At 43.6% G+C, this 14,141-nt stretch overlaps 1 protein-coding gene across 1 annotated transcript in view; it reads right to left on the reverse strand.

The window, feature by feature from the left end:
• Window positions 1-14,141, reverse strand: part of BSPRY (B-box and SPRY domain containing) — a 75,890-nt gene that overhangs the window by 36,410 nt on the left and 25,339 nt on the right. The window contains exon 3 of the mRNA XM_069241278.1: window positions 9,229-9,459. Within this exon, the coding sequence (XP_069097379.1) occupies window positions 9,229-9,459 (231 nt within the window). The remainder of the gene's footprint in view (window positions 1-9,228; window positions 9,460-14,141) is intronic.

Consider the following 14,141-nt stretch of genomic DNA (forward strand, 5'->3'; position numbering starts at 1 on the left):
CAGCAGAACGAGGGACACTATAGCCTAAGGAGTCCCTACTGACCTGCTGAAAGTACCATCAGAGATTTATTAGTATGGTAATTTACCTCGAAACCCACCTGCTAATTTCCAAGTTCACAAGAGTTTTTTTGTTTATCTGATCAATGGGCAAAGCTTGATGAAAAACCAGTAAATGACCAATCACTTGTCCATGATTTACTGTCCCATGTGGTGTAGCTAAACAGCGTTGTGGGTGAGATTCCTGTGTGAGAGACAAACTCTGCATTTCGAAAATTCAGATGAGTTGACAGGATCCATTCTGGTTTCACTGACAAGGTGGAGAAGAACTGAAGGTAGCTAGGAAGAGAGAACGAAAGAGTGACAGAATGAGCCCAGAGGACGAAGGGGTTCTTCCGCCAGGTTGTGATAGTGAAATATGCTACAATCCTCAAGGTAGCCTGCACTTCGAAGGATAAACCTCTATGGAAAATAAAGCAGACTCCCTGAATACCAGGAGATCAGCTCCTTGAAAAGTAAGCACCTTAATAGGCCCCCGTACCAGTGGTTAACATATCCTTTATGGTCAGCACCACTATTTGAAATGCATCTATGGTTGTAGGTAAAGATGGTGGAAGCTGTGCTGCAAATGTATTATGACACTCTAAATGTTTAAAGAACACATCCTCATTTTTCGTATTCATAAACCTAAGAGAAAGCATTCCAGCTCTACCCATAGGGGCGAAGGTATGACTTGGCAGATGGCATTCCTTTGGTTCGGATAACCTGGAAAGAGGTAATGTAGGGGTAGGGTGACCAGACGTCCCAGATTTCCCTGGACAGTCCCGGTTTTTGGAGGACTGTCCTGGTGTCCCGACACTTCTCTTAAATTTAAACAAATGTCCCGTTTTTTGAGACAAAGGTCAAATAATTACATAAATGTCCCGATTTTTGGGACAAAGGTCAGATTATCTAGGGAAGCATAAATTCAAGGTATGCTCTCCTTTAACAGACGCCTACAGAGTATGCAATAATTAAAGTATTTTATCTGTTTCTGTGAGGCAACACAGTCCCCTGTCTGCTCCCAGCAGAGAGACGCAGTGGGGGGGGGGCAGAGAGATGTGGGTGTGGGCGGGTTGGGGATGCGGGGGAGGTCAAACCATAGCTAATTTTATATGTATAGTCTTGCAAATGTGTGTATATATATATAAATATATATATAAACACACATGTATAGGCACACATTCACAAAGCTACGCAAAAAAACGGGACATGCCAGATATAAAAATGAGTGTAAAGTCGTTAGTCCTTCTTTTATGTCTGACCTGTCCCGGTTTTTGCTCCTCAAAATCTGGTCACCCTATGTAGGGGGATACTTTGTATTCTCTGTGTCTGGGCACAGCTGATGTCCAATGGAGATTCTGCAACCTCCCCAGGACGTCAGCAGCAGCCATGACAGCGTTTGCTGCTTCTCTTTGAGCGGGAGAGGGGTGTAGAATGGCTTTAGGGGAGTGCTTAGGGCAACGTCTAGTCCCTTCTCTAGGGCCTTGCTTTCACAGAAGACCCCTCACAGCTTTTGAGAGTAAGAGGCTGAAGGCCTTGCTCCCTCCTAAAGCACTTTGCCCTCCATGCCCCGTCCTCTCACATGCTGATACTCGTTGTAAACTTGGCAGATCTGGTATAGTGTACATTGTTTACATAAATCACATTGATTAGTGGAGATCTAAGCTCTTATGTTGGACCAGATTTATTTATGCTTATGTTTATGAAAGGAAATGTTCTTGTCTTCTCCCCTATATTATGCTAAGACAGGGTCACTTATAGATACATGGAGTGCCTGGTAAGCCGGTTTATTTTCCTAACGCACCTGTACGCACAATTCCTGTCTTCCAGGTGGCCAGTTTTCGTGTCATTACGTGTATGAATTCAGGCTACTGAGCCTCAAAAACGTATAGCTGATCTCCTTTTATCTCCTACTTCGCCATCACCCTTAGGCAGGACACGGTGAAGGAGCGCTATGAGGGGCAAACTGGTCTACAGTAAGATTAAAAGAAGAGAAATGGGGACCCATGCTGATAGTGAGAGTAACACCAGCAATAGAGATATGATCCAAAAGTTCCTTGAAGATTGATCCACACAGATTTCACTTCTTCTTTCGATTGGCCGTGAGATGATGATGATGATGATGAGGAGGAGCGTATTCAACCCGATAAATAAATGCCTTTGGGGCACGGGGGTAAATAAGGGTCTTCTCCAATCTACTGTGCTGAAAGTCACCTGAAGAGGAAGAGAGTTTTTCTTTTGGGATCTATAAGGAGTAAAAACCTTTCTGCAGTCTGCACTAGCTCGAGACCTTTGGGAAATGTTTACAGTGTGATCAAAGCAGAAAGCTCAACCTATGAGCCACATATGAGTGACGGGAAAAGTTGTAACCTATCCCTATGGCACAGAATTTATCAAGCCATGCGGTTATATGTAGTAGGCTGTTCTACACTATTGAACCTAATGCATTCCTCCAATAACTATCCTTAGTAATCCCCACGCTTCATTCAAAGTGTTATCTTTGTGGTGCAAGTGACGAGAAGAGGCACCTCAAGGCCTACCTGCCTTGGCATCGGTGCACCATAACATACTAGAATCAATCACTTCTTTGGGATCGGTCATGCCAATGGCTTCAGTGACTGTGAGGGCCCAAGCACACTCCAGCTGTAAAAAAAGCCCGCATCCTTGTCACCTGCAGAACTACTTTGTAAAGAATCGTTCCACTGCTTCCCACTCTTATCTGCCCCTCACATTCAGCTTACAACCTCACCCGCGGGTGTCGCACTACATTGCTCATTAGTTTGGCTGCAAAGGATTTGGTGGACATCCACATGGCAGATATTGCATGTGCACCAGACACCAATGAATGAGAAGCCAGACTAGGGTGGTTGAGTGCCATATGTCAGCAAACTTCATATCCAGCCGCCGCAGGCTCCATGTGGTTGAAACTAATATAGAGGAAGTGGACTGAATAGTGAAGCAAACGCTATTCATAAATTCAAGTCAAGGCTAGCACTGCCAAGAGGAGACAAAAAAATAAACACTGAAAAACTATGTATTAAAAAGGAGTGAGAGTGTTAAAGACGACATGATCGATATGGAGGCCAGAACTAGAATGACAAAACAAGCATTTGCAATGCAATCAGTCTCACATTTGCGAGAGCTAGAGCTATTAGCGTTGTAAATGACAATGTCTTTTACCCATGTGTTTTGGTTTGGAGTGAATGTATGTGGTTTGGAGTGCGTGGGTGGATGGGTCGGCAGATACCGTTAGTACGTGTTGGGGTGCTGCACATTACAATGCGTTGCTAAGATAGAAGGTTCTCCCTTGGCACAAAGTGGCTGCCAAGAGCACTTGAAGCCAACCAGGCATTGCCCTACGTTGACCCACGTCTGCGCTAATGATGAACCAAGGAATTAATTCCAGCAATTCCAGTCTTAGGAGCAATCAAAGAATTTACATGAAAAGAGCAATCTGCAGGCATTACTCAGTTAATTGTTTTTGAAATAATCACAATCAGCATCTATTTCCCTGTGTGTACATAGAGGGAGCATAGGTCCTCTCTGCCCTACTGTTACAGCTAAACAATTACACAAAATCAACTTGTAAAATTCGAGTATAGACTATAACTGCCGAAGTGTATTAGTATTCATGTTATATTAATGCATGTTTACGATAATGCTGTGAAACTTAGATAGATAGCACTGTAATCCAAAGCACTGATGACTTCCATATTTTTTGTGTGCAAAAGAAAATAATTAGAAGTCAGAAAACTGAATATCTTATCACTTATCCACCAACCACTAATTTGTAAATGCTCTCTGTAAAAAAAAAAAGAAAAAGAGTGAAATAAGCAGATGCATATTACCCATGCTTTATGCAGGCAGTCGAAAATCCACACAAGTGCCATTAGCCAGTGCTTAATTTGAGCCGGTGGTTGCCGGTACTTGGCACCGGCACTTAATTGTCGGCATTGGCATGAATGACAGTCCCCACATGGTGGCCGTCTAATTTTGGAATGAGCACAAAAACGTGTGTTTAATAATTTTCTATACATTAAAAATGACTAACATCAGCTGCCCAAGCAATTCTTAGAGCTTTGGGCAGGCTGGAATAATATGAATTGTCACACTTGTAGAAGTAGTTATGGTTAGTAGCTGTGTTGGTACGGTTATTGGCAGTGCTAGCCGGAGCAATCCGTGACGCACAGTGGTATAACCAAACTTGAAGGGGGTCTCTGCAAAATACATGGCGGGAACTCACTCATGAGATGTCATGCCAGGGTACTGAGCTGACAGGGTCCCCCGGAGTTCAGGGCCCCCACAATCCACAGAGCTGCAGGGCTTTTGTTACGCCACTGATGGTGCAAACTGCAGTGGCCTCCTGAGAAGGGCCCAGGCACTTCTATTTTTACAAATTAAGCTTTGCAATTAGAGTACTAGACATTTTCTTGGACATCTACAACTTTTAACATTGTAAGCTTGGGTTCAAAATATTCAGCACGCAAAGCACTGTTCACTAAGAAACCAGGAAGGACGAAGATGGCACATATTACATGAAATCACTTGGCGGCCATGAAATCGGAGCATTTGTCATAATGTCAGTGGTTTTAAATGCTCAGATGAAAGCGTTTCCATTTAGACAAGAATGATCCAATTTGTGTCGAAAATAAGTTAACTAGTGTGTGTAACAAACATGAGAGCACTAATAATTATATTAAATGAGCGGCTGATGCAGGACATCCAAACCAGCACAGGCAGAAGTACCTAAGCCAGGCATGGAACTGGTGGCAGAGATATGCGCTGCACTCCCCAAAAAACCATCTCTACAGCAAGGTCCTGTGACTCCTCGTGACATTATGGGCATAACATTGGCGACAAGCTGACCCCCAATGGGGACAGGCTGACATCACCATCAACTCTCCTGCACTTCCTGTGAACTCAGCGCAATCTGCGACATAAACCTCAAGATTTTTCAGCAAGGTGCCAGTGACATTTAACTTTCATGAATTGCGTGTAAACCTTACATTTAGTGAATGCTTGCCATGGTGCGCTCACAAATACCTTCAGTGACACGAGATCCTTATCATTTGAATATTTGGGGAGGTTGGAGTGCACTGAACGCGCAAAATGAAAAACATGAGAGCACATACAAGAGGAGGGGTGAGCCGAGAGCGCATCCACGCTGACTTCTTTTGTAAAAGGCATGATATTTTCTTCTTCCCCCTTCCTCGCCCTTTCCCGGTTATATTTCCAGTGAAAGCTTGCAGTGCAAAATCCCTCCCTCTCATAACCTCAAGCAAACTCGATTAGCCGGGCCAAAAGTCATGCTGCGGCCTACCAAGTGCATTTTCTGAAATGTCTCTTTGATAGCGTATGCCCCCACGTGACTTTCTATGCACGCAACAAAATGGCTATCCATTCCATAAACAAGAAAGACGGACATAAAAATGAAAGTATTTCAATGAACTTGTATCTCTTGGATGCACGTCTAGAATAGGATGGGCGAGGAAACCTTCCCCTCATTCTTGCAGCATAAAGACCAGTGTTGGCTGTTTCCATTCTAGCCTGTTGATTGAAACGCAATTGCAAAACAACTTCCTGCTCCTTTTTGGCTCAAGTTCCAGAAACTGTTAAGCAAGCCCCAGCATAAACGTTTTTCCCTCTCTCTCCACAGAAGAGGCACATCATAAAATAAACACACAAACAAATCAAGTATAAATATGCTCCTGGTCAGTCTGTTCATGGCCTGAAACAATTCTAATTTCTATCGCTCACACTTAAGCTCTACTCTTTCATTGACAGGCCTTGTTTACAGTCTGAGAGCCACGCTCACATTTCATAAACTCAGAAGTGGGTGGTACCATCACGTCATAGGGGAGTGCAAGCTCCTCTGCTGCTCTTTCTCAATTTCAGGTAAGTAGTAACAGACTGAATGCCATAACCTAATTTACATATTGGGAGTCCCAAGCTATTGTCTGTGTTGATGGTGAAATGCTGCAATTTTAGAACATATAGGCCCTCATTACAACCCTGGCGGACAGCGGTAAAATGGAGAAAAGTACTGCCAACAGGCTGGCGGTATTTTTCCTCATAATATGATATTCGCGGTTTGGCTCAAGCTAAACCACCAATGTACCACACCGTCCGCCACGGCAGTAACGACCGCCGGGCTGGAGACTTCAGTCTCCAGCCCAGCGGCCATCACTGGGCCTCCCGCAGGATTATGACCCCGCCTACCGCCACGGTTTTCGTGGCTTCCCTACCGCCACGAAAACCATGGCGGTAGGCACTATCAGTGACAGGGAATTCCTTTCCTGTCACTGATAGGGGTTTTCCCCACCCCTCTCCCACTCCAGACCCCCCGACATACACGCACCTTCACGCACCATCGAACACACACATACACACACTCATACCCACATTCATCCACGCATGCATATATCCATTCACACACACATCCACACACACTGACATACATACATGTACACAACACAACACAACATACACGCACTCACACATCCATACACGCACACACAGACATACACACACACACACACCCACACACACAACAGCCCTCACCCACATTCCCTGTTGGAGCACCCGACTTACCTGATTTCAGGTGGTCCTCCGGCAGGAGACGGGACGGGGCGCTGCTGGCAGCAGCAACATCCGCCAGCAGAACACCGCCAGGCCGTATCATGTGTCATGATACAGTCTTCGGCGTTCCACTGGCGTGGCGCTGCTGCTGCCAGCAGCGCCACCCTACCGCCATCCACCGACATGGCCACAGCCGGATTTCCGCCATCCTTCTCCAGCTGCGGTCATAATTTGGCAGACAGTTGGTAGCCACGGCGACAGGCTTTTGGCCGCCGTCGCCTCGGCGGTAGGCGGTATATACCGCCAATGTTGTAATGAGAGCCATAATGTGTGTTTGTCACATTGTGTAGTAGTACATTGCTACTGAAATGTAAAGATAATTATATAATCCACCCTCACTTACATCGGACCAGAAATCGAGATACATAAAAGAAAAAGGATTGATATTTTGTAGCACAGAGGAAGATCACAGAGTGCATTTGTCACAGGATGTGGGTGAGTGAGCACAAGCAAATACAAGCATTGGCAAAGTCAGCGCTGATGACTTGAAAGCTGGGGCTAAGCACATACGAGAAGAGCAACAATAAAGTTGCAACGCACTGCAACAATTACAAAAAAACTATTCTCCCGAACACCAGATGAAGAGTTAAAGCGAAAGGAAACTGTAGTTGAGCGGTGCTCCTCTGCAGAAAAACGGAAGTGACCTATCGCTGTGTGAACCATTTAGCAGGCTGCAAAAAAGAGGGACACTAGACTAAACCAATGGCAAGCAGCAGGCGGGAGCAAAGTCCATTATTCAATACAACAGATGTTCCAGAGAGCGCATGCGCGCTGCTTAGGCTCGACCTAAAAAGGCGGATGGGCATTGCTGATACACCTTAGAGGTGACCCATAGGGAAGGGTTTGATGATATCAAAGCTCGCCCAGTGCCTTCATAGTCTCTTTTTGTCGCCTTTTACGTGCCCACAATGTTCTATAGCGCTATACAGCAGTGTTTTTTTAAGGTTGCTCCAAATTTAACTAGTTTTGTAACTTGCACTTTGCAACTCGTGCCAAAAGGATATTTCCCTTAAATTTCACCCTGTCCTTCATTCTTTGTAGTTTAGGGCAGCTTGTTGTAGGACAGATTTTTTTTTTTGCAACAAGCCTCTGAAGTTTGTTATGGTGTATTAGTACACTGTACTTCCCCACATTGACAGATGACTAAATCGTTACCACTTTGTAAAGGTGACCACTGCATTTGCGGACACTTCATTGTCATAGATAAGTAAAATAAGTAAATCGAATTTATATAAATTAATGTAATTGCAATTAAGTAAAAATATAACACATTTCATTGAGTACAATTAATTGATACATATTCGAAATGTAGGTTTAAAAATGAAACTGGGTGGTCCTCATAAAATATATTTAGAAAATACTGTCAATATGAATATGAGTTCAAACAAAAATGTGTTTTAAATAAATAAAGGGAGGTTTGAGGTTTCTCCTCAAAGTATACTAATTCATACACTTTTATTAAAAAAAATATAATTATTAGTACCACTAATAAAACAATATTAGCAACGTTATTTATTAAATGTTACAGATATTAAGAAATCAGTATTCCATAAATGTAAATTAAAATATTGTAAAATAATTAGGATAAATAAAAGGAAAATTGATAATATTTAATTCAACATAGTAAACAACATAAACACACAATGGTCAGGGTTGGTATGAGGTTTAGAAGACTTTAAATAAAATTAACTACAATTTCAAAATTTATGATTTAGGATTCGAGATAGTATTAGAATTAGGTTATGGTAAAGTAAGGAAAAAATGAACCATAAATTTACGAATAAAAATGAAAAAAATATATATCATTTTCACATTAAAAAGTTACATTTACAGTAGAAAAAAATAATGAATGAACTAGTTTGAAATAAATCACTGAATTCTGCAAAGTGTGTTGCGTACATATCATAGAAAATACACTCCTCTACCTGCCTGGCTCCAGAGAGGGGGATGGAGTTGGAGAAATGTTCACCAATGCTGTACCCTGTCCAGTAAGCCAGATGAGGTGGCAGTGGAATAGCATTTTAATGAAGCTGTCAATTTAAAAAAAAAACATTGTTCCATCATAAGATTCTCCAATTTACAAGGCTGCTCTTTCAGGGGTGTAGCAATCAGCAGTGCAGCTGGTCAAGTGACACTGGGGCCCAAGGGAGTGAACAAATTAATGCACCGCAGTTGTAGATGAATTTCATTTCCAAACAAGTGCATGTAGGCCCATTTTCTCTGCTTGCATTGGATCCCATAGCACTATTGCAAGCCCAATGTGTTCTTTACACTGAAGTGTTTCAAGCTTTGGGTCCAAGCTAACAGTTTGTGGGGTGAATCGGTCTAATACATTTCTGTAGAAATGTTGATAGCTAGAGGTTTGACAAGCCAAGGATGAGAAGTCATCTTTATGATAGAGTTTCCTTTCAAACACTTTCTTTTTTGAGTAGAAGAGACTACTTGGATCTGGTCTGGAATGCTAAAACTTTGTATAGCCAAAAAGAGGCCACAAAGAGGCTGTAGAAACAACAGAGTGGTCAAGAGTTCAGATGTTGAACGTACACTCACCATAAGGCTGCGGTCATCCATTTTGGTTAGCACATCCACCAGATAGGTCCTAAGGGTGGCCAGCTTCTGGGCAGATTGTTCCCAGTATGCCCGCTGGGTCAGGATTCCCTGCTGGGCCCGTTCCTCCTCCGCGTGCACCTCCTCCAGTAGGCGTTGCTCCTCGTTCTCACAGACGTTCCTCACAAACATTAATCGCTGGATGATCTGCTCCCTTGCACAGCTGGCTGTACACTGATAGAGTGACAGAAGAGAAGATAGACTCAGAGTGCAGGAAATGATGCAAGGTAAACTCAGAATGCAGGAAAATATATCCAATACGAATATGTACGTAGAGATACACAGTGCATCAGGTTACAATAAGAATACCAGAAAAAGTATCTATTGGTTCCATGTATTTCTACAAGTTAAAAACCTAATACAGGAGAACGTATTCTATGGAACATTGTGTGCCACGTAAGGCAACACCACTGTGAGGCAACGTCATAACACATGAAGCAGAACAAATGTATATATTTATACACACCCCAACCTAATGCACAAAACATCACATTATTTTTACAAATCCCAAATGTGATGCTTGATACACAGCACTTTACTCTGTCTGTGTAATGAATGGTCAAGATCCAAACCCAGAGTAAATAGTAGAAACGTCGTCTGGCAGACCCTCCCGTATGCATAAGACACTGCAAAAGTCTCCCAGGATCAAACACAATTTACTTTCACATTTGTAGACACAAAGCATTTTTAAACTAAATGTTAACCCTCACGCAACCAGACACCATTGACTGGTGGCATTCCCAGCAGGGGCGTAGCTTCAGGGGGTTTGGGATGTTACACCCCTCCCCCCAATAAATGTGTTTTGTGATAAATAGAGGGTTACAGGTGATTTCAGTTGGGTATAGTAAGGTGTCTGTAGGAATTCACCAGGAATGTTTACACACACAGACAAAAACGCACACACACTCTCTCCCTCTCGCTCTATTGGGAAAGATTTAGAAAATATTGATTATTTCAAAAAATGGTGTGCTTTCTCTCACTTAGTTCCCCTTACCAATCCGCATTCCTCTCCCATTCCGCTACCCCTGAAGACCCTCTTGTGCGCCCTGCTTTCTCCTATGATGTATTTTAACATTATGTGCCAGTGTGATTGTTGGGAAATCTGAAGCTTCCCCTTCGCACCCCCCCAAACTTATTGACCAAGCTACGCCCCTAGTTCCCAGATCTGCATAAAACGTCACACCAATAAAGTGCAACAATGTTATACGAATTGTATTCTTGTGGATAAATTGCTGACTTTGAAACCTCGAACCTTAACTTCTAGTCCTGGTTTTGGCACTTGAAACAACAAATAGGTGCTTCCAAGTAATTTTGTGATGTAACAACGTGCAAAATCACTGGATTACACAAATCTCGAACCCGTTGTTTACCACTAATGAGCACGTATACTCTTATTCTGAAGTATTTGCACTACATCTTCCTCAACAGAGAGACAGCCCATTTTACAGCATCAGTATTGGCTACCCCATCATGAGATAACTCCTACTCCTCCTCTGTTGGTGGAAACAAATAGAAAGGAAGGAAGCATTTCCCTCAGCATCAGCTCTGTAGATGCTACACCATGACACACCACACCTCACATTTACACCAACAAAGTTGAGAAACAAATGAAGTGTCAGAACTACATACATTATCTCTGAAGAAGCACCATACAAGACCACAATGTCTATAAGGATTCCCAACCATGAGGTCTACAAGAGTGGCTGAAAGCCTGCTTTAACTATGTTCTTTCTTGATAGCCCAATGGGATAATGGCCTGGAAGGGGCTTCACTGCCAAATCCTTCTTTGGTAGCGTTGGTGAGTTTGCAAGGCGTGGTTCAATCATGTGAAGATCAGGTGGTGAATGCAACTTGGAATCAATGTGGAAAGTCTTTAAAATTACTTAGAGTAAATATGTGCTACAGCCACTTTTAAAATCTGTTCTGCTGGTCAGTGACTGGTCAAGAGTATGCTCCAGAACTGTAGCCAGCCTAAGTTCAGAGAAGCAGATGCCCTCATTTTGCTGAATCAAATTTTGAAATAAAGTTGACGGGTGGAAGTCAGTCCACACTGTGATCTGACTCTTGCCTCTCTTGCTTGCTTTGACACTACTCATCCCAGTAAAAAGTTTAATATACTTTATGGGCCTTATTTACAATTTGGTGGACCAGGAGCTCTGCTGTAAAAAGGCCTAGGGATGGACTTATGTCCCACCAAACTCGCAGTTTGAATACATCATTTAGAGGTTGGCAAAGTGCCATGCCAGGTTTCTGGTGGTAAAGCCTTAGCTGTCAAAGACATCAAGAACATGCCCATATGCTAAAGGCCTAGCAGCCAATGTCCGTCAGGAGGCTCACCAGATTTAGGATGGTCCTTCTGACATACATTTTTCCAGTTCGGGACTTCCAGGAAAAGCCTGGTACTCCCGAACCAGAAATAATAATTAAAAAAAACATGCATTGGGAGGAAGCTCTCAGCCAGTGGCGGCCCGTCCTTTAGGGCAGAGGGGCCACACCCCCCCCCCCACCTTTTGCTCCTCATGAAGAGTGTCTGTCAGGCTGAACAAAGGCCAGCCTGACAGACACTCTTCATTTTCAGCTCCGACAGCCAGGAGTGAGCCGTGCGCGATTTGCGCAGACTCCTGGCTGCCTGAGCTGAACTTTGCTGGGCTGAGGAGGTCACAGCTCCTATGGGCGTGACCTCCTAGGCTCAGCAAAGGTGCCTCGAGGCCCTCGCCTGGGTGATGAGGAAAGCGTCACCCATTGACACTCACCCGGGGCGCTTCAGGTTTAAGCCTTGAAGCGCCCAGGGCAAGTGTCTATCAGTGAGACTACGTCACAGAGTGGGATGGGGTCAGCAGTCTCACTGACCCCATCCCACTCTGTGACGAGGCTGGGACTGCTGCCTTCCCTCATTGGCTGACCTAAGGTTTCCTGGGACCTGGAAGCTGAAGGTAAGTGTGTGTGTGTATGGGTGTGACGTTTTAAATTGAATGTTTGGTGCGCGCGTGCATGTTTGAGTGTTATGAGTATTGTTAATGGATGTGCGTGCGTGTGTGTGTGTGTGTGTGTATGAAAGAATGAGCGTGTGCAATCTTTTAAAATTAATGATTGGTGCATGCATGCATGTTTGAATGGTATGAATGTTGTTAATGGATGTGCGTGTGTGTGAAAGAATGAGTGTGTGTGATGTTTTAAAATGAATGTTTGGTGCGTGCGTGCGTGCATGTTTGAATGGTATGAGTGTTGTTAATGGATGTGCGTGCGTGCGTGTCTGTGTGTGAAAGAATGAGTGTGTGTGTGTGTGTGTGTGGGCCCCGACCGCCCCCCCACCTCCTAAAGCTGGCGGCAGCCACTGCTCTCAGCATATTCGGCCAGTCTGTTTACCTTTCAGAAACAAAGCACTGATTCTGGGATACGTTTCTGAAAGAGAATACATTTACGAAACTTGGTTGGAACAAAATGGTGCCTGCTCAGCAAACTGCTCTAAATTCTGTTAAAATGCACTGCAGAAGCATAAAAGGCAGTGAGATTCCACCAGGCAGGTGGGTATCTCATAATATTGTTGGTGGTCCTCCACTAGGCTAGCAAAAGTCATGGTCTCCGCTGAAATGGTGGCTGGCAATAAAATATATATAACATCTTATGTCTTGAAACCAGCGCTTCTTAACCCAGACATCAAATTGGGTTGCTCAGCCAAAAGAGATCTATGCAACTGGTCAAATTCTTTAGGAGAATGCTAGATCCCAGCCAGTTTCAAGATGTGTTTTTTCGACAGAGACACAGCACCCTCAGATACCCTTAGGGGTAATAATGCTGGGCTTTACAAATGTTCTGAATGATTGAACCACAACTCAACAACATGAGACAAAAGCATAGATACCGAATCTGCTATCCTTCACTTCAGCTTCTCTGCAATTCTCTGCTTTAGCGTAGGATCAAGATTTAGGAAGCCCTGGCACTCTACCTGCCTTGTTGAACTTTGCTCCTTTTAGGCCTTCTGTTGCACTGAAAGCCTTCCAGATTGGCCTGGCCAACTCAGGTGTAGGAATGCAACCTGATGTCTTGCCGAGTCTTTTGATGGGAACTTAAGATGACTAGTTTTAGGAGCAAGAAAATGTATCGGAATTAACTATGCAAGACCATAGCATATAAATTAATTTTAGAAATCAAAGGATACCATCTCTAGGAGTGGGTAGGAAAATAAACTCTCTGATGGGTCTCCTCCAAGTCCATATGCATAAAAGAGATTTTACAAGTGGCCCAACTGCAGTCCTTGAGGGATTGTGGTACAAAAGGATGGAAAGGGGAACAACATCCAAAGAAGGGGGGTGGTCTCCTAAGACACCAAGGACACCATGTTTAGGTTCCCAGCACAACATGTCTCGGTCTCAAGGACTGCCATGCACACACATAGAAAACAGAGTCAAGGCTGGTATACGTCTCTTGTGGCAAAAGCTGCACTTGAGCTGATGGAGAAAGAGCAAAGAAAACCATTACCGCACACACACTGACTGGAGAACAATTGTTACAAAAATGCTTATTCAAGCACTTCAGTCATCCCAATTAAGTTATACCAGCTGGATAAATGTAGCTGAGCCACAAATCCTTTATTCTGGCTAAATTCAAAGAGAGGCTCGCATTGTCCGAAAAGAAAATCAGAAAACGTGATGGATTCCACAGGAACAATGGGCTTCTACACCATCCATTAAAGGCATGTATGGATGCCTAACAAGAGCTTCTTAAAAAGATGTTTCCATTATTTCCAGGCCAACATTAAAACATTAAATTATTAGTTGGACTAAGAGGTCCCACTTAGGAATGGCGGACAACAGGTTAAATCTGTTTCCCCTGGTTGTTCCTCATTCTTGTCTGCG

The sequence above is a fragment of the Pleurodeles waltl genome, chromosome 6 (assembly GCF_031143425.1).
Source record: "Pleurodeles waltl isolate 20211129_DDA chromosome 6, aPleWal1.hap1.20221129, whole genome shotgun sequence".
NCBI classification, from domain to species: Eukaryota; Metazoa; Chordata; class Amphibia; order Caudata; family Salamandridae; genus Pleurodeles; species Pleurodeles waltl.